Source organism: Manis pentadactyla, chromosome 7 (assembly GCF_030020395.1).
Source record: "Manis pentadactyla isolate mManPen7 chromosome 7, mManPen7.hap1, whole genome shotgun sequence".
Lineage (NCBI taxonomy): Eukaryota > Metazoa > Chordata > Mammalia > Pholidota > Manidae > Manis > Manis pentadactyla.
In genome coordinates this window covers 113,219,883-113,240,962 of record NC_080025.1, presented here as the reverse complement: position 1 = coordinate 113,240,962, position 21,080 = coordinate 113,219,883, and the positions used below count along the sequence as shown (strand labels likewise).

The 21,080-nt window shown below is 34.5% G+C and overlaps 1 protein-coding gene across 1 annotated transcript in view; it reads left to right on the top strand.

Annotated features, from left to right (window-relative positions):
• BMT2 (base methyltransferase of 25S rRNA 2 homolog) overlaps nucleotides 1-14,407 on the top strand; it is a 97,295-nt gene extending 82,888 nt beyond the window's left edge. The window contains exon 5 of the mRNA XM_036875599.2: nucleotides 11,274-14,407. Coding sequence (XP_036731494.2) covers nucleotides 11,274-11,903 — 630 coding nt within the window. The 3' untranslated portion in view covers nucleotides 11,904-14,407. The remainder of the gene's footprint in view (nucleotides 1-11,273) is intronic.
• Nucleotides 14,408-21,080: the final 6,673 nt, after the last annotated feature.

The following is a 21,080-nucleotide window of genomic DNA, read 5'->3' as shown; positions in this document are numbered from 1 at the left end:
ATCGTGATTTTTCCTTTCTCGTTTCTGATACTGTTGATTTGTGTTGACTCTCTTTTCTTCTTAATAAGTCTGGCTAGAGGCTTATCTATTTTGTTTATTTTCTCGAAGAACCAGCTCTTGGTTTCATTGATTTTTGCTATTGTTTTATTCTTCTCAATTTTATTTATTTCTTCTCTGATCTTTATTATGTCCTTCCTTCTGCTGACCTTAGGCCTCATTTGTTCTCCTTTTTCCAGTTTCGATAATTTTGTCATTAGATCATTCTTTTGGGATTGTTCTCCCTTTTTTAAATATGCTTGGATTTCTATATACTTTCCTCTTAAGACTGCTTTTGCTGCGTCCCACAGAAGTTGTGGCTTAGTGTTGTTGTTGTCATTTGTTTCCATATATTGCTGGATCTCCATTTTGATTTGGTCATTGATCCATTGATTATTTAGGAGCGTGTTGTTAAGCCTCCATGTGTTTGTGAGCCTCTTTGCCTTCTTTGTACAGTTTATTTCTAGTTTTATGCCTTTGTGGTCTGAAAAGTTGGTTGGTAGAATTTCAATCTTTTGGAATTTTCTGAGGCTCTTTTTGTGGCCTAGTATGTGGTCTATTCTGGAGAATGTTCCATGTGCACTTGAGAAGAATGTATATCCTGTTGCTTTTGGATGTAGAGTTCTATAGATGTCTATTAGGCCCATCTGCTCTACTGTGTTGTTCAGTGCTTCCGTGTCCTTACTTATTTTCTGCCCGGTGGATCTATCCTTTGGGGTGAGTGGTGTGTTGAAGTCTCCTAGAATGAGTGCATTGCAGTCTATTTCCCCCTTTAGTTATGTTAGTATTTGTTTCACATATGCTGGGCTCCTGTGTTGGATGCATATATATTTAGAATCGTTATATCCTCTTGTTGGAGTGAGCCCTTTATCATTATGTAGTGTCCTTCTTTATCTCTTGTTAATTTCTTTGTTTTGAAGTCTATTTTGTCTGATATTAGTACTGCAACCCCTGCTTTCTTCTCGCTGTTGTTTGCTTGAAATATGTTTTTCCATCCCTTGACTTTTAGTCTGTACACGTCTTTGGGTTTGAGGTGAGTTTCTTGTAAGCAGCATATAGATGGATCTTGCTTTTTTATCCATTCTATTACTCTATGTCTTTTGATTGGTGCATTCAGCCCATTAACATTTAGGGTGACTATTGAATGATATGTACTTATTGCCATTGCAGGCTTTAAATTCGTGGTTACCAAAGGTTCAAGGTTAGCCTCTTTAGTATCTTACTGCCTAACTTAGCTCACTTATTGAACTGTTATATACACTGTCTGGAGATTCTTTTCTTCTCTCCCTTCTTATTCCTCATCCTCCATTCTTCATATGTTGGGTGTTTTGTGCTGTGCTCTTTCTAGGAGTGCTCCCATCTAGAGCAGTCCCTGTAAGATGTTCTGTAGAGGTGGTTTGTGGAAAGCAAATTCCCTCAGCTTTTGTTTGTCTGGGAATTGTTTAATCCCACCGTCATATTTGAATGATAGTCGTGCTGGATACAGTATCCTTGGTTCAAGGCCCTTCTGTTTCATTGTATTAAATATATCATGCCATTCTCTTCTGGCCTGTAGGGTTTCTGTCAAGAAATCTGATGTTAGCCTGATGGGTTTTCCTTTATAGGTGACCTTTTTCTCTCTAGCTGCCTTTAAAACTCTTTCCTTGTCCTTGATCTTTGCCATTTTAATTATTATGTGTCTTGGTGTTGTCCTCCTTGGATCCTTTCTGTTGGGGGTTCTGTGTATTTCCGTGGTCTGTTCGATTATTTCCTCCCCCAGTTTGGGGAAGTTTTCAGCAATTATTTCTTCTAAGATACTTTCCATCTCTTTTCCTCTCTCTTCTTCTTCTGTAACCCCTATAATACGGATGTTGTTCCTTTTGAATTAGTCACACAGTTCTCTTAATATTGTTTCATTCCTGGAGATCCTTTTGTGTCTCTCTATGTCAGCTTCTATGCGTTCCTGTTCTCTGGTTTCAATTCCATCAATGGCCTCTTGCATCCTATCCATTCTGCTTATAAACCCTTCCAGAGTTTGTTTCATTTCTGTGATCTCCTTTCTGGCATCTGTGATCTCCCTCCGGACTTCATCCCATTTCTCTTGCGTATTTCTCTGCATCTCTGTCAGCATGTTTATGATTCTTATTTTGAATTCTTTTTTAGGAAGACTGGTTAGGTCTGTCTCCTTCTCTGGTGTTGTCTCTGTGATCTTTGTCTGCCTGTAGCTTTGCCTTTTCATGGTGATAGGAATAGTCTGCAGAACTGGGACGAGTGACGGCTGGAAGAACTTCCTTTCTTGTTGGTTTGTGGCCCTCCTCTCCTGGGAGAACAGCGACCTCTAGTGGCTTGTGCTGGGTAGCTGCGGGCAGACAGGGCTTCTGCTTCCTGCCCCGCTGCTATGGAGTTTATCTCCGCTGTTGCTGTGGGCGTGGCCTGGCTCGAGCAGCTACTCCAAAGTGGTGGAGTTGCGTTGGAGCAGGAGGGCCTGGGAGGCTATTTATCTCCGTAATGGGCCTCCCTGCTCCCTGCAGCCCAGGGGTTAGGGTGCCCAGAGATCCCCAGATTCCCTACCTCTGGATTAAGTGTCCCGCCCTGCCACTATAAGACTTCCAAAAAGCACCCGCCAAAACAAAACAACGACCACCAAAAAAAAAAAAAGGCCGCTCATTTTTCTTTATTCTCCATCGCCAGCCTCAGGCATCTGCTCACCGGTCTTGCTGCCCTTTTTCCCTAGTATTGGGGTCCCTATCCCTTTAAGACTTCCAAAAAGCGCTCGCCAAAGCAAAACAGCAAAAAAAACAAAAAAACAAAAAAAAACTGGTCGCGCGCTTTTCTTATGTCTTCCAGCGCCCGGTCTCCAGTGCCCGCTCACTGTTCTTTCTGCCCTGTTTTCCTAGTATCCAGGGCCCCCTGGGCACGTACTGTGTCTGCACTCTAGCCCGGATGGCTGGGGCTGGGTGTTCAGCAGTCCTGGGCTCCGTCTCCCTCCCGCTCTGCCTGCTCTTCTCCCGTCGGGAGTTGGGGGGATGGGCGCTCGGCTCCCGCTGGGCCGGGGCTTGTATCTTTCACCCTTCGCGAGGCGCTGGGTTCTCTCAGGTGCGGATGTGGTCTGGATATTGTCCTGTGTCCTCTGGTCTTTATTCTAGGAAGGGTTGTCTTTGTTATATTTTCATAGATATATGTGGTTTTGGGAGGAGATTTCCGCTGCTCTACTCACACCGCCATCTTCTGCCCCTCCTCTAGATTCACTTTAGATTTAAGGACACATAGATTGAAAGTGAAGGGTTTGTTAAAGATATTAAATGCAAGGAAACCGAAAGAACACTGGAATAGCTATACTTACATCAAATAAAATAGACTGTAATGACAAGGGTGTAACATAATGATAAAGGCAGTCAGTCCAACAAGAAGTCCAACAATTCCATAAATCATTTGTAAATATTTATGTACCTGACATAAGTGGACCTAAATATATAAAGCAAATAGGAAGACTTAAAGGGAGAAAAAGCAGTATAATAATAATAGAGGACTTTATCGCACTTACATCAATAGATAGACCATTCAGACAGAAAATTAATAAGGAAACGTTGACTTTAATTGGTACATTAGACCAAATGGACTTGACAGATTTTTAAAACAGTCTATCCAAAAGCAATAGCACACACATTCTTCTCAAATGCACATGGAGCATCTTCCAAGATAGATCATATCTTAGGCCACAAAAGACATATTAATGTAAGAGGATTGAAATCCTATCGAGTACTTCTTCCAAATGCAATGGTATGAAAGTAGAAATTCTGTGAAGAAAACTGGACAATTCACAAATATATGGAGATTAAACAACATGCTACTAAACAACCTGTGTGTCAGAGAAGAAATCAAAAGAGCACTGTAAAAATGACATGAGACAAATGAAAATGCAAATGAACATACCAAAGTTTATGAGATGCAGCAACAAGGGGTAAGTTCATAGTAGTAAGTGCCTACTTAAAGAAACAAAAAAAATCTCTAATAAACAAACTTTACACCTTGAGGACTTAGAAAAGAAAAACTAAGCCCAAAGTTAGTACAAGGAAGGATATAAAGATGAGAGCAGAAATAAATGAAATAGAGATTTAAAACACAACAGAATAGAACAATGAAACTAAGAGTTGGTTCTTTGAAATAGATTAACAAAATTGACAAACATTTAGCTACACTCATTAAGAGAAGACCCTAAGTCAGAAATGAAAGAAGAGATGTTACAACTGATACTATAGAAATACAAAGGACCATAAGAAACTGATGAACAATTATACGCTAACAAATTGGACAACCTAGAGGATATGGATAAACTCCTAGAAATACACAAGCTACCAAGATTGAATCATGATGAAAGAGAAAACCTGAACAGACTGATAGACTGATGATGAGTAAAGAGATCGAATCAGTAGTCAAAAACCTCCCAGCAAACAAAATACCAGGACCAGATGGCTTCACTGGTAAATTCACAGAAGAGTTAATACCAGTCCTTCTCAGTTTCTTCCAAAAATAGAAGAGGAAATTTTTCCCTCATTTTATGAGGCCAGCATTATTATCCTAATACCAAAACCAGACAAGGATTTCACAAGAAAAAAAATTATAGGCTAATATCACTGGTGCACATAGATGCAAAAATCCTCAACAAAATGTTAACAAAATGAGTTCAACAATACATTAAAAGAATCATACACCATGATCAACTGGGATTTATTCCAAGGATGCAAGGATGGTTCAATATCACAAATCAGTCAATTCAACATCACAAATCAGTCAATGTGATGCACCACATTAACAGAGTGGAGGATAAAAGTCATATGATCATTTAAAATAGCATGCAGAAAAGGCATTTCACAAAATTCAACATCTATTTATGATTTTTTTAAAAACTCAAGAAAGTGGTTATGGTTGGACTATATCTCAACATAATAAAGGCCATTATGACAAGTTCACAGCTAACGTCATACTCAATGTGAAAAGATAAAAGCTCTTTAAGATCAGGAACAAGACAACGATACCCACTTTTACCATTTTTATTCAGTGTAGTACTGGAAGTCCTATCCAGACCAATTAGCATGAAAAAGAAGTAAAAGGCATCCAAATTGAAAAGGAAGAAGTAAAACTGTCACTGTTTGCAGATGACATGATACATACAGAAAACCCTAGACTCCATCAGGAAACTGTTAGACCTAATAAATGAATTCAGGAATGTTACAGGATACAAAATCAATACAAAAATCTGTTGTATTTCTATACACTAATAATGAACTGTCAGAGAAACTAAGAAAACAATTCCATTTATATTTGCACTGAAGAGAATAAAATGCCTAGGAATATATTTAAGGAAGTGAAAGACCTGTATACTGAAAACTATAAGACATTGTTGCTGGGAAAATTGGACAGTCACATGCAAAAGAATGAAACTGTACCACTAACACTATACACAAAAATCAACTAAAAATGGATTAAGGACTTGAATGTAAGATCTGAATCATAAAACTGCTAGAAGAAAACAAGCAGAAAGCTCTTTGACATCAGTTTTGACAATGATTTTTCTGAATTTGACACCAAAAGCAAAAGCAACAAAAGTAAAAGTAAACAACAGGGTCCACATCAAACTAAAAAATGAAAAGCTAATGCACATCAAAGGAAACCATTAACAGAGATAAGCCAACCGACTGAATGGGAGAAAATATTTGTAAGTCATACCATCTGGTAAGGGTTAATATCCAAAATATATAAAGTCTCATATGACTCAATAGGAAAAACAAACTGTGTGATTTAAAAATGGACAAAAGATCTCAATAGACACTTTTCCAAAGAAGGCCAACAGGTACATGAAAAGATGTTCTATATCATTCATCAAGGAAATGGAAATCAGAACCACAATGAGATATCACCTCACATCTGTTAGAGAGTCTGTTATCAAGAAGACAAGAAATAAGTGTTGGTGAAGCTGTAGAGAAAAGGGAACCCTAATGCACTATGGGTGGGAATGTAAATTGGTGCAGTCACTGTGGAAAACAGTTTGGAGACACCTCAAAAAATGTAAGAAAGAACTAACAATATGACCCATCAAATCCAAAAAAAACCCACTAATTCAAAAGGCTATTTTCCCCCTCCCCCACCATGTTCATTGCAACATTATTTAAAATAGCCAAGATATAGAAGCAACCTAAGTGTCCATTAATGGGTAAATGGATAAAACAATTATATATACACAATTGAGTATTATTCGGCCCTAAAAAATGAGTGAAATCTTGCCATGTGAACATGGGTGGACCTCAAGGTCATTATGCTAAAGTGAAATAAGTCAGAATAAAACAAAAACCATATGATCCCTATTATATGTGGGAACCTAAAAATAAATATAGTTATTTTTTATAAACTAATTTCGTAGATACAGAGAACAGATTGGTGGTTGCAAGAGGTTTAGAGTGGAGTTGGGGAGAAATGGATGAAGTGATTTTTAGTTTAAATATATTGAATTTAAAAGAAATAGATATAGCTTAAATTCCCCAAATAAAAGGGAAAGATGGTCAGACTGAATAAAAAGCAACACTCAAACATATGCTGACTATAAAAAATTCACTTAAATTATAAACACAGAAATAAGGGATGGACAAAAAGAAAGCTGGTGTGGCTAAATTATAATCAGGCAAAGTAAATGACAGAACAAAGAATATTATGAGCAATAAAGAAAGATGGTCATTCCATAATGATAAAAAGGTCAGTTTATCACACATACAAAATAATCCTAAACCTTCACACATCTAATAATAGAGCTTCAAAATACTGATAAACCAAAAACTAATAAAACAGCAAGGAGAAATAGACATTTATAAAATTATGGTTGAATTTCAGTACCCCTCTCTCAAAAATTGATGTAACAATTAGAACTTCTGTCAATGAAGGACTCACCAGGGAATTTAGACTGTATTTTGGAATGAAGGTAAATAAAAACGTAAGAGACCAAAATGTGTAGGATGCCACTAAAGGAACTAAAGCAATATATAGGGGAACTTTTATAGTACTAAACTTTATTAGAAAATATGAAAGGTCTCAAAGCAATGACATGAACTAAAATTAAAAAATCAGAGTGGAATTCAGTGAAATAGAAAACTTTTAGAAAACCAGTAAAGAAAATTGATGAAAGCAAAAGCTAGTTCTTTGAGTAGTTCAATAAAATTGATAAACTTCTATCCATATTGATCAGAAAATAGAGAAGGGACATCATTACAGATTGTACCAATATTAAAAAGACAATTAGTAAACATTATGAACAGCTTTACGGTAGTAAATTTCACAACTTAAATGAAATGGACAAATTCCTTGGATGACACTTAGTACCAAAGCTCACTTGTGAAGAAATAAGTAATTTGAATGGCCCAAGGTGTATTAAAGAAATTAAAATTGACAGTTAAAAACCACAAAGAAAATTCCAGACCCAGAAGGCTTCATTGGTAAAATTTACCAAATAGTTAAAAGAAATATCAGTTAAACACAAAGTCTTCCATAAAACTGAAATGGATTGACTGTGTCTGAGCGCATTCTATGAGGCCATTACTCTGATGCCAATATCAGAGACATTATAGAATTAAAAAATCATATGCCATATCCTTCATAAGCCCAGATGCAAATGTTATGTACAAAATTTATGCATATTGAATCCAGCAGTATTTAATAAGCATGGTTAAATTTGTTTTATTCCAGGAATGCAAGATCGGTTTAATATTTTTAAAAAATCTTTTCACCACAGTTAACACATTTAAAAAGATGATTTCAGTAAATAGAGAAAAAAGCATTTAACAAAAAGTCAAACATTCTATCCTGAGAAAAACTCTCAGAACAGAATTTCCTCAACCTGATAAAAGGTATCTGAAAAACCTGCAGCTAACATCATACTTAATAGTGAAAGGATAATGCTCTTCCCACAAGAATTAGAACAAAAACAAGGTAATGATAGCTATTCTCACCACTTTAATGCAGCGTTCTCTAGAGGTTCTAACCAGTGCAATAAAGCAAGAAAAAAATCAATAATGGGCATCCAGATTGGAAAGGAAGAAGCAAAACTTTTTATTCACAGATGACATTGATCATCTATTAGACTATTCCATGAAATCTACAGAGAAATTACTTGAACTAATGAGTTTAGGAAGGTTTCAAAGTATAAGAACAATAAACAAAAATCAATTGATTTATATATACTAGTCACAACCAATTAGAAATTAGAAATACTACCTTTTATAATAGCAACAGAAAACATTTAACATATGAACATATTTATATGAAACACATATTTCATAAAATCTGGCCAAAGATGTGGAAGAACCTGTGTATTGAAAACTCTACATTACTGAGAGAAATTAAAGACCTAAATAAGTGGAGAGATATACCATGTGTCTATCATGGAGAAAGTCATTATTGTCAATATGTCAATTTCCCCCAAATTGATCTAATAGATTCAGTATAATCCTGATCAGAATCCTAGCAGGTTTCTTTGTAGAAGCTGAAAAACTTACAAAGGAAATAGAATAGCTAAAATAAACTTTTAAAAAAGGACATTGTTGGAGAGTACCACTACCCAATTTCAAAATTTATTTTAAAGCTATGGTAATTTAAGACACTTTGGTATTGGTATCAAGAATTATCAATGAAATATAATAGAGAGTTCACAAATAGGGCCAAACTTATGGAATACTGATGTTCAACAAAGGTGGAAAGGATAGGCTTTTCAGCAAATGGTTTTAGAACAGATATCATAAACAAAAGAGAAAACTTAAGTCCATTCCTCATGTGTCATATACAAAAATGAACTCAAAATGGATCTTAGACATCAATGAAAAAAACAATATCTATAAAACTATTAGAAGAAAATTTTTATGACATTGGGTTAGGAAAAGATTTCTTAGATACAATACCAAAAGCAGTCCATGAAAGAATAAATCGATAAATTGGCCTTTGTCAAATTTTAAACTTCTGCTCTTCAAAAGACACCTTTTAGAGATTGAAAGGACTAGCCATAATCTGAAAACATTTTCAAGTCATATCTAATAAGAAATTGTATCCAGAATAAAGACCTCTCAAAACTCAATAGCAAAACAGCTAAACATTTAAAGCAACCCAGTTATCTTCATATGAGCAAAAGATTTGAACAAATACTTCACCACAGAAGATATATATCTAGCAAATAAGTACAATTGACCCTTGAACAATGTGGGGGTTATGGGCACCTACCCCCACACATTTGAAATTTCCCCCAAAACTTTTGACTACCTAAAACTTTACTAATAGCCTACAATTAATCAAAAGCCTTACCAATAACATAGTCGATTAACACTTACTTTGCATGCTATCTTTATTATATGCTGTATTCTTAGAATAAATAAAGCTAGAAAAATGTTTTCCACATTGTTCCAAATCTCCAAAAAATTTTCCAATATATTCATTGAAAAACATCCACATATAAGTGAACCCATGGCAGTTCAAACCCATGCTGTTCAAGCATCTGTACATGTAAAGAAAATAGACATCACTACTCATTAGGAAAATGCAAGTTAAAACAACAGTATACCACTACATACTTATTACAGTAACTAAAATGAAAAAGGCTTCCCATACCAACTGTTGATGGGGATTTGGAGAGACTGGAACTCTCATACACTCCTAGTGCAGATGTAAAACTGTTAAACCACTTTTGAAGACAGCTTTGGAGTTTCTTTAAAAGGTAAACATGCACATACTATATGATCCAGCCACCCTTTCCTAAAGTTTATCCAAGATAATGAAAGTATGTCCATTCAAAGACAAACAGGAATGTCATAACAGCATTATTTCTAGTAGCCAAAAAATAGAAACAATCCAGATAGTCATAAACAGGTATGTGTAAACAAGCTGTGGTATATCCTTGATACAGTAGGATATTCAGCAATTAAAAAGGAGTAAACTTTCAATATATGCAAAAAAGAAAAGGATGAATCACAAAATACTTCTGCTGTGTGAAAGAAGCCAGGCAAAATAAGAGTACATTATTCTGTCTTATTCCATTTATATAAAATTCTAGGAAATACAAACTAATCTCTAGTGATAGAAATCACATCAAAGATTGCCTAGTGGCTGGGGAAGAGCAGGTGGAGTATGAGGAAGGGATTATAAAGATACACTTTTGGGGGTGTATTCATTAATTTAATTATGGCAACAGTTTTGAATGTGTAAATGTCAAAACTTAATAGTGTGTACACTTTACATATGTTTATGCGCCAGTGATACTTCAGTTTGTACGTCAGTTACATTTCAGTAAAGTTATCTTTTAAAAAGTAGGGTAGGAGGAGAAAAACAATGTTTTTCTGTGTAATAGAACTTTGTGAATCATTTTCCCTAATAGATAGTCCACGTGATTATGTGACCAGCTTGTCTACCTACTAACAAGAATGAGGGACTAAGGTATTAGCCCCTATCTTTGTTAATTAATAACTACTGTATGAAAAGGGTAACTAATTTTTATCTAATTTTAAAATTTTCTTATTCTGGATCATGTCCATAGAGTTTAATATGCAGCAAATTATACAATGCCATTTATTCCTTTAGTTGTAGTGCTTCCCATGGTCATTTGACTTAGTTAAATTTAATATGCAATTTGTTTTAAACCAGGATTAACTTTTTAATAGAATAATCATAACATTAAAATTACTTTTAAAACATTAATTTTAACCATCCTAAAAGACATTTGTCATGACTTTAAATGGTTTTCTGCTTTTACAGACTTAGAATGCTTCTTTAATTATCCTCTCTGACTTCTTTGATGCATCTTTATGTCATGGTATTTCTTGTTTCAAGTTGTTTTTATATTAGCCTATTTTCAGTAACTGTAAATACTGAAGTGAATGTAAATATGACTCAATTTAGAAATAAATCATTCCTATAAACTCTTACCCAAACTAATTTCAGATAAGCCCTTATTATTTAAAAATATATGCTTTAAATAAATATTTCTAATTTCAAATTGTTAGGGAGAAATACAATTTTTAATGATGACTAAAAATTCTCTGGGCTTAGTTTGATATTTTTGTGAGTAAAAGTTTTGAATAAGTCTGTGCTAGCAGAATAATTAGAAGGGAAAGGTACAAAATTAAAGCTTATATTATATAGAAATGCTGTGAAATAGTTTGATGTAAAATCCATATAACAGGGTAGAAGTAATCTTGAAATTCTTAATATGCCTTGTTTTTCCCTTTCTGCAGAGTGTATATAAATGTGACTTCCTGAACTTGCAGCTTCAGCAACCACTCCAGCTTGCACAGGATGCTATAGATGCCTTTTTGAAGCAGCTGAAAAACCCTATTGATTCTCTTCCTGGAGAACTTTTCCATGTGGTTGTTTTCTCTCTCCTTCTTTCTTATTTTCCATCACCTTACCAGCGATGGATTTGCTGCAAGAAAGCCCATGAACTGTTAGTGTTAAATGGTTTATTGCTTATCATCACACCTGATTCCTCCCATCAGAACCGTCATGCTATGATGATGAAAAGCTGGAAGATTGCTATAGAGTCCCTGGGCTTTAAACGTTTCAAGTATTCAAAATTTTCACATATGCATCTGATGGCATTTAGAAAAATCTCCCTAAAAACCACAAGTGACTTGGTTAGTAGGAACTACCCAGGGATGTTATATATCCCTCAAGATTTCAACAGTATAGAAGATGAGGAATATTCTAACCCTTCCTGCTATGTTCGATCAGATACAGAAGATGAACAACTAGCATATGGTTTCACAGAGCTCCCTGATGCTCCATATGACTCAGATTCTGGAGAAAGTCAAGCCAGCTCTATTCCTTTTTATGAGCTAGAAGATCCCATATTACTTTTAAGTTAATATGAAAGCAAAAGGCTCTTTCAGTCCAGATTCCTAAACTAATTGCTTACACTAATCAGAAATACTAACATGAACTCAGTACTTAAAACCTGGTTTGCATAGAAGAAATGCAAAGGTTTACAGAGTTTGTTATTTTTTTCTACTTCTGGATTTTAAAATTTATTCTTATATAGAAAGCTTAAAGTTTCATGCAGAGTGACTCCTGTCATAGAAACCTCTGTTCCTTTAGTATTTAGCACTAAGATATCATAGAAAGGTACCTTTTTCAGTGCTCTTGTGAAACATAAAGCATAATTTGATATGTATTTCCCTTTTTTTCAACTTTTCAGTGTTTAACCCATTGAAATGAGAAAGATATGTAGGAAGCCGTAGATTGCACTTTTGATGACTCATAAATTAAATGAGACACAGATAGATTGGTTTAGTTGTTTTGTGGTGCACTTAGTTTAATTCTTTTTTCTAACTACATTACCTGTTAACAGAAAGCCATTTTCTGTTGTGTTGTCTGATGATCCATTTCCTGAACTTTTTTGGAATTGATAATTCTTTTTCACTCATTTGACAGCATCAGACATTGGGGGAGAGGTTCCCTCAAAGTATGTATTCCAGTTTCATTAGTACAGTAAACACCATTGCCAAAATAGAATTTTCATATCTTGTTGATTTGGGCCTTGGTGTTAAGTATATTTAACTGTGAGAGTTCATTTTTATCTTTTTAAATTTAGGGGTCATTTACAAAATTTTCTATTTAAGCAAGGAACAATATAATAATACTGACCTTAAAGACCTTTAGGAAAGGGTTTGCACTTGTGAGAGAGTTTATGTTCTGTCTAGGCCAACCTTGATCAGGTTCTCACCTTTTTGTTAAGGAGGTGCTGCACTGCAAGTCTGGAATTACATAGAAAAATTTTAAATTACCTCTGCTGGTAATCTCATAAAATGGTTTTGACCTTTCAGTATTCTAATTTCTAAATACTAGCAGAAATTTTTCTTTGAATATATAAACCATTAGTTAACTGTGGGAATTTTCCCTTTCCACATTGATAAATGCCTTCCTGTGTTTCTGAATCAGAAGCAAATGATTAGGGAGAAAAATAAGTCCAAACAAGACAAGGTTAGTTTAAATAGCTAAGAACATTTAGTCCACGTTGTCTTGTCAGCCAGCAATTGTCATGTAAACTATCATTTTTAAGAGTGCCACTGTGTGGATTTTTTTTTCAAGTGGTTATTACATTAAAATTACCTCATACTGAGGTTTTTGCACTGAAATATCACAGTTTCAGATTTCATGGTTAATGTTGTATGTATGTATGTTTTTAAAAAAAACTTTTTTCAGTAGTTGATCCTAAATTTCATAAACTGCACTTCTTTACTCCGGTAAAACTGATGTTTTTGTGCTTATTGTGAATTGCTGTAGTTAACTTTGAATGTCAAACTTTATTTAGAAATACAAAATTTACCCTTTAAGATGTAAGTGGTTGGGTATGTGTACCCTATAGTTCAAATTTAATTTCACATGTAAGTAATAAGATTGTAATTAATCTAAAAAAGTCAATTGACTAAATGCAATTAATATTAGTTGCTCAAATATGCCAGGAGTAACATAAAATTTTTCATTTACTTTCAACAGCATAAGCCTCCTTAATAATTAGGATTGACTTTTTTTCCAGCTAAGCACTACAGGTCACATCTTGTAGCGCTCCCAAAAGAAGAAGAAAACAGGATAACACAAAACTTTGTTTTGATAGTGCCTCTTTTACCACGTCATACTGCCCATCTTCTTTGATTTGACAAAATACTCTCTTAAGGGCAAAGAAACAATATACCTAATGAAAGTGCTTTGAAAGTAAATGAAAACAGTGGTTTTGAGAGGTTTGTGTAAGTATGACATTGGAGTCAGGCTTTGTGTTACAGCTAAAATGTTGGTGCTATAAATTCTGATTGTTTACAGATGTTAATTCTGCTTATGCTCCAAAGTATGCACGATGTATTTTAAGTAGTACTTTAAAGAAGTCTCTTTATAAAACCTAATCCCACTTAGTAGAAATTTGTTTGGATTTATAAATATCATTTGTTTCTGTAAATTCAGCTTATTCAAATTAGGTTGGCACAGGATTTAAACTCATACATATTCCACCAAAGCCAATTCGATGTATAAGTGTTAAAATATCAGCAGTCGTGTGGCTTGGTGCCAGATGATAGATGTAATGACGAGAAGTTAATAGAGCCTAATTCTGTATGGGTACTCTTGAGAATGATTTCATTTGGTTGTAAAGAAGGGGCCTCCTGTCATATTAACAACAGGACTCTCCAAAATAATTTGGTATTTCAAAAACAATTGATCGTTTGGTTAGATTCTTCAGGATCATGACTAGATCAAAAGTGGTTGATATCATAGTTGCCAAGTAGTGGGAGGTGGCATACCTGAAAATGTTTGTGTTTGTTGTATTTTTTCACATTTTGTGAACAAAGCACATTTATTAAAAATTTTAAATTTTCTAATATGCACTGTGTGTTGCTTGTAAACTGAAAGTTTTGTGATCTTTGACCTGTCTTAACTTATTTCAGAATTGGGAGGCAGTTTAGAATTTGAATGATAGAATTTTCTAGCTGTGTTCATCTAGTCAAATCCCTTAATTTCATATCATTGAAGAGATCCAGAGAGCTCAAGTTACTTCCCCATTGTCTTGATTATCATGCTGTTTATCAAAGAACCACGACAACAGCAAGCATTAACTAGTTCATTTATGTCTACTTTCCTTGAAAGTTAACTACATCAGAGATAATTTAGTTAACATGTATCAGTTATTTTAGGGCAGCAGATGGCTTTCTCATGATGTGGAAGTTCTTTATTCATTGAATGAATGAACTCTACCATGTGCAGCATACTGGCGAAACAGCAGGGATTGGGGCGGTCATAACCTCTGCTCTCATGGAGCTTATGATATAATAGAGAAGGACAAGCTTGGAGCTAATATCTCTATCTAGGAATGTTTGCCTACCAATCCTATACTTGTGCCCCCACTCAGGTCCCTTAATTTGTTTCCCAGAAATGGGACAGGAGGCAAAAAATGTTTTAAACACAACAATCTGTTCAGCAAATTGTAAACACATTGTGAAAAGGGGTGTATTGTTACCCTCTAGAAAAGTGCAAGCTAAAAACCAATTCTCTGACTGTAAAAGGCAGGGGGAAAACATAATTATGAGTTTTTGCAACATTTTCCCACACTTTTCTGAGCACAGTGCTGCAATGGTATTCCTCTTTAAGAGCCCACACATTAAGGTAAGCAGAACATTGAAGATTTGCTTCCTCCTTGGTGTTGCAAATTATTAGATGACAGCAAAGGTGTAAAACAAGTTCTAAATTACTAGTCCAAAAAGCATACTGCAAATGTCAGTTATAAAGAATGTCTGTGTTAGAAAAATTTAATTCTTTCCAAAAAACAGAATTGCAATAAACTCCATGATAGTTCACAATAAAAATTTCATATCCAAAATCCACTGCAAATACAAAGTTCCCCAGGATTACTGATGGTAGCCTCTGTTACATAAACTCCTATAACACATCTGTTTAAATAAGAGTTTGCAGAGGGCATTTACAAAATAATGTAGGAAAGAGCAAAAAACAGTCATAGTACAGTTATGCAAGATGGGAGGGCACAATGGAGGGGGAGACTGGGCAAAGCATGAACCTTGTGTCTCAGTGTTACTTCTTGCAACTGCGTGTGAATCTGTAATTATCTCAAAATAAAGCGTATCAGGGACCCAAAAAAAAAAAAAAAAACAGTCATAGTATCCAAACTGTCACAGGTCTTTTCACTAGGAATCCAAGAGATTCCAAAGCCAAGCATGAACCAACATTCTCTGAAAATAAGGTAGCTGGGTGATTGCAAGAAAGAAGAGAGGTAGGCAGGCCAAATTCCTGGAGCCTGCCTGCAATGTTTAGAAACAGACCCAGGACAGCAAGAGAAACTGAAGGCTTAACTATAAATAGCTTTGTGCTTTCCAACACACTGAATCATTAGCACAGATTAAAGTACCTGTCAGAAGGTTACTGTGGAAATAGTAAGAACCTGGTAATTTGAAAGTAAGAAAGTAGCATTTTGATAGGAAAGGTGATGTTCTAGAGCTTTTGTAACTAAAAGTAGTATCAAGATAGGGGAACCCTAGTGGCCTGGAAAATTTCCTATTGGAATGGAGCTACAGAATGGGAGTTAGGATGTCACAGACCATCTCTTTAGTCTTGCTTGGGGCTGTAATATATATTAAAACTGCTTTTACCTATTTTATACTTCCAGAAGTTCAAACAACCCTTTATAATGTTTTCCTCCCTAGAATTTCTCAAATGTAAAGAAGTAACATTTTAACATAATTGGTGTAGAGATAGTATTACAGACAAACCTAAGTGCATAATAACACTTCTGTAGATATATTTCACTTCCCAAAGGATATGAAGCATGAAATTCAGAAGAGAGCAAGTACAGATCTTGTGACAGCTCATTTTAGATTGTATTTAGTATTTCTTTGGAAATACACTTGAGGCTGTTTTTGAGTAATAATGTGTTTTCACTAATCCACTAGGCATTGTGGTTCCCTTTTATAACTATGAGGGTTTTTTGTCAGATAGCTCAAGTAAGGGATACAATTTCTGGCAACAAAACAAAGTAGTTTTACACCAATCAATATTGATTCATTAGTTGAGGCTTAATTTCTGCAGTTACATTGGACGAGATACTATGAGGACTAATAGATGTCTGCTGTGCCCTTCAGGGTTGACAATGTAACTACCTATTAAGTATGAAGGAGGTGGCATATAAAATATATGGAAATGTATAGGATATGTATTTAGGAATATATAGGAAATATGTAAATATAAAGGATGGCACTTAATATGAACTAGGAGAATCCCAATTTTATTCAAGAGTAGAGACTGGTGATACTACATCATCGAATGGAAAGAAAACTCTTGAAAAACTTTTGTTACTAAAGTACTGTCTCTAGCACTACATGAGCACACCAGCTGTTGCTCCATCGCATTCCAAGTCATGGACGTGACCTCATCCATGCAGAGTGCTTGTCTGGAAGTTATGGCACTGCAGAGGCCTTGCACACAAAACAGACTGGAGACTCATTCCCTTTAAACATAGCCTAGGAAATTACAACAAGAACAACAGAAAAGACACACTTTTGAAAAGTACCATTCAGTTCTACATAAAGTTCTTTCAATAGTCATAATAACAAGTATCATTTACTAAGTGACTTATGTTATCAGGTATTACGCCAAGCAAGAACTCTACAAACATTGCCTCACTTTCATCCTTTCAACAAGTCTACAAAGTACTATTATCACTATTGTACTAGTGAGGAAAATGTGTCATTGAAATGTTAAGCAGTCATCTATAGTTACAGAGTTAGAAGAGTGGCTCAGCCAGAATGTAACTTGGGTGTGACTTCAAAGCTTATGTTCATTAACCACGTTACATGAGTTGCTAATAATGTGGCTGTCTGAATGAGTATATATTTTTGAAACAAGTTTCATAAACACTGGACACTATATATGGTGCTGTGAGAATGCAAAGTTGAATAAGATAGGCATGTAACTGTTCACATTGTGCTGTGCAAGGCATTTTTTTTTACATACTGAGTTCTGATACCAAATCAGATTATGCTTTTAGAAAGCTTCCAGTCTAATAAGAAAGACAAATTACATACATGGAAATTATAATACAAGGTAGAAAACAGGATGTCACAGAAAAAATTGAAAAGGGAATCATATTTTCTCCTTTAAAAAGGCATGAGAGCCAAATTTCACATTTGAGTTTTATTAAACTTCTATGAAAGATTTTTTTTTTAAGTCTGTTCCAAAGAATTAAAAAGAAGTCAAAAGTTCAAAAAGAAAAGTGGAATTTTCAGCCATACCTGATTCAAACTTGGAGGGCACACAGATAAAATTATATGTTGTATTAATTTTCCATTGCTGTTGTAACAAATTGCCCCAAAGTAGCTTAAAAAATACAAATTTATAAACAGTTTTAGGTCAGAAGTCCAACATGGGTCTTGCTGGGCTAAAATCAAGGTGTGGCATTCCTTTGTGGAGGCTCTAGGGAAGAGTCCATTTCCTTGCCCTTTCCAGCTAGAGACAACCTGTGTTCCTTGGCTCACAGATCTCTTCCATCTTTAGGACCAAATCAAATCCTCACAAGAATTTTGAACTGCCCTCTACCATCACTTCTCTCTCTTCCTCTAACTGCAGCTGGAAAAGGCTTTCCTCCTTTTAAGAACTCATGATTAGATTGGGCCAATGAGAATAATCCAGAAAAATCACCATATCAAAAGGTCTTTAACCTGAATCACATATGCAAAGTTCCATTTACCAAGTAAAGTAGTTTATTTACAGCTTCCATGCATTAGGAAATCCTTGGAAAGCCATTATTCTGCTTACCTTACAGACAATTTCATTCATAACTATTAATGCACAATGAAAAAATAAAGTACTAGAAAAAAATCAAAGGTAACATATTGACACAATTGTTATAACAAAAGAAGGTTTTTTTCTTCCAAGAATGAATTCAGGCAAGTAATAATATAAGCCACTATAACCACCAGTAAAAGAGAAAAAATACACAATCATCTGAATGCTAAGAAAAGCATTAAATCCAACACCCATTCATAAATAAACTCTTAAGTTTAATAGAAAAAAGTCTCCTTAACATGACAAAAAAAATCTACCAGAAACCTATAGAAACACTCATAACTAATGAACACTAGAAGTCTTTCATTAGGGCAAAAAGAAAAACAATGGTGCCCAATTGCACCATGACTATTCAATGTACAAACGGGCTTAATTTAGTAAAATGAGATAAATAAATGAGGTATATACTGGAAAGGAAGAGTTAAGCTCATTATTTATAGGTGATATCATTGACTAGAAAGTATAAATGACAAACGATTAGAATAGGAAAGCTTAATAGATTGGCTTTCCTATAAATCATCAAAAACCAATTAGCAAATATAATGAAAAATATACTCCATGCATGGTTGCAAAAATAAAAACAAAGAAAAATATTTAGCAATAAACCAAATATAAAAAAGCATTGAGATCTGTTAAAAAGAAAATACTACAACTTACCAAAGAACACAATATTGAATAGCTTCAGACATGGTTCCTAATGGGAAGACTAAATGTCAGAGACACCAAGTCTGATATAAAGATTTAGAAAATGTCAAATCTCCCCAAAATTAATCAATAAACCATTGCAATCTCAATCAAAATCCAAATAACATTTTTGTATCAATAAGTTGATTAAAATTTCATAAGAGAAAATGGGCAAGAAAAAACAAAAAATTTTTGAAAAATAAACAGGATATTGATATAAAAACATACAAGCTTATAATACTATAAATGATAAGGCATAAGTGAAAAAAATGAATAGAATGGAGTAAAAAGTCCAAAAACTTTCCAATGTACATATAGATATTAAGGAAAAATGTGACATTTCAAATCAGTAGAGAAACAATGAACAATTCAATAGTGCTCAAGGTAGATGACTGAATAAATGATAATAAATATGAAAAAAATAGGAACAGACATCTCACATAAGGAAGAATACAAGTGGAAAAAATTTAAATGACAAGGGGTTCAATTCACTAGTAATGAAGATAAGAGCAAATTAAAACAACAGATACTAATTTTCATCCATCAGCCTAACAAAAATGAAAACCGATAATATGTGCTATTGATAGTGGTATGGGAATAAAATATTCTCTTTCACTAATGGCAAAAATTTGTTATAAATTCAAAAATCTTTTTGGTGAACAATTTAGCAGTATTTACATTTTAAATATGCACATAATCCAGCAATTTCTAATCCACAGACATACCACTGTGTCTGCAAAGGTCACATATTCAGTGAAGCACCACTCTTAGTAATAAAAAATTGTAAAATCTAAATGTCCATCAATAGGAAAGTAGTTACTTGAATCATAGTATATACAGTTGTTTAGAAATTTTTTAAAACACAAACTCTACAGTGAATCTGTCCTATTTTGAGAACATCTCCAAGATGAATTGCTAAAAATAAAAAATTCAAAAAGCAGTAGTAGGAACATAACCAAACAAAAAACAAATTTATACATTTTATAAGAACTATTAACACATGGAAAGATGATAAGACCAATGATTCACAAAATGTAGTATGATTAAGAATGACCAAAAGGCAATTTCCTATGTCCCACTTCCATGAGATTCTGATTCAGTAGGTCTCGGTTGATGCACAGGTGCCTCTGTCTTTAACCAGCTCCCGCGTGATTGCAGATAGGCAGTCCCTGGCCAGTATAATGAGAAACACTGACTTAAAGGACACGGTATATCAAAGAACAATACTGTTTTCTCATAGGTTTGGAAGTAGCTTTGGCAAAGTGCTGAAGGGGAACTTTCTGTTTTTACTCTCTGTAGCTTAATGTTGTTTGAATTGTGTGATTTGGTGTAATCTGTACATTTTAAAAACAATTAAAACAAAAAAGAAAAATACAAAGAAGGTAAGTGTCTTCAGTCCCCTAACAGATAAAGTCTATGAGAAATCACAGAAAGAAAATTATATTTTCACCCAGGGCACATCAGGGAAACCTTAGAAGAAGTGGCATTCGAAATCAGCTTTGAAGGAAAAGTTAAGGTCGGGACAAGTAAAACTAAGGAAAGAAGTATTCTAGGCAGAAGAATGAGATAAAGGGACAGAAAGGATGAGGGTTCTAAGTGTAGGAATACTTTCATTTGATAGAGTTCAGGGCACTGGAGAGAAATTATTCGGAATTAAGAGTATACTAATTAAGGCAATATTTTGGAGGGTGTTGGTTATCAGGCTAAAGAATAAATAACTTTCATAAAAATTCTTACCACACTGAAAGAAAATTATTAAATTCTTAGGATATGTGGGAAAGTAGTGATCAGATAAATGGATGGAGAAAGGTGAAGGAAAGCTAAATCTCTTTACATGTAAAAGTCAAGTTATTGTTTTGTCTCTGTTTTTATAATTAGATGTGACAAAGATATAAGAAAGAATCTTTTATTATGTGTAGGCTTCTCCCCTCCTCCCTGCTATTTAACAAGGTTTCTGGCCTCCTGGCTGAGTTCTGGGTATTAAATAAGGAGCCAGTTGGAAAACTGAAGGAGAAGGAAGA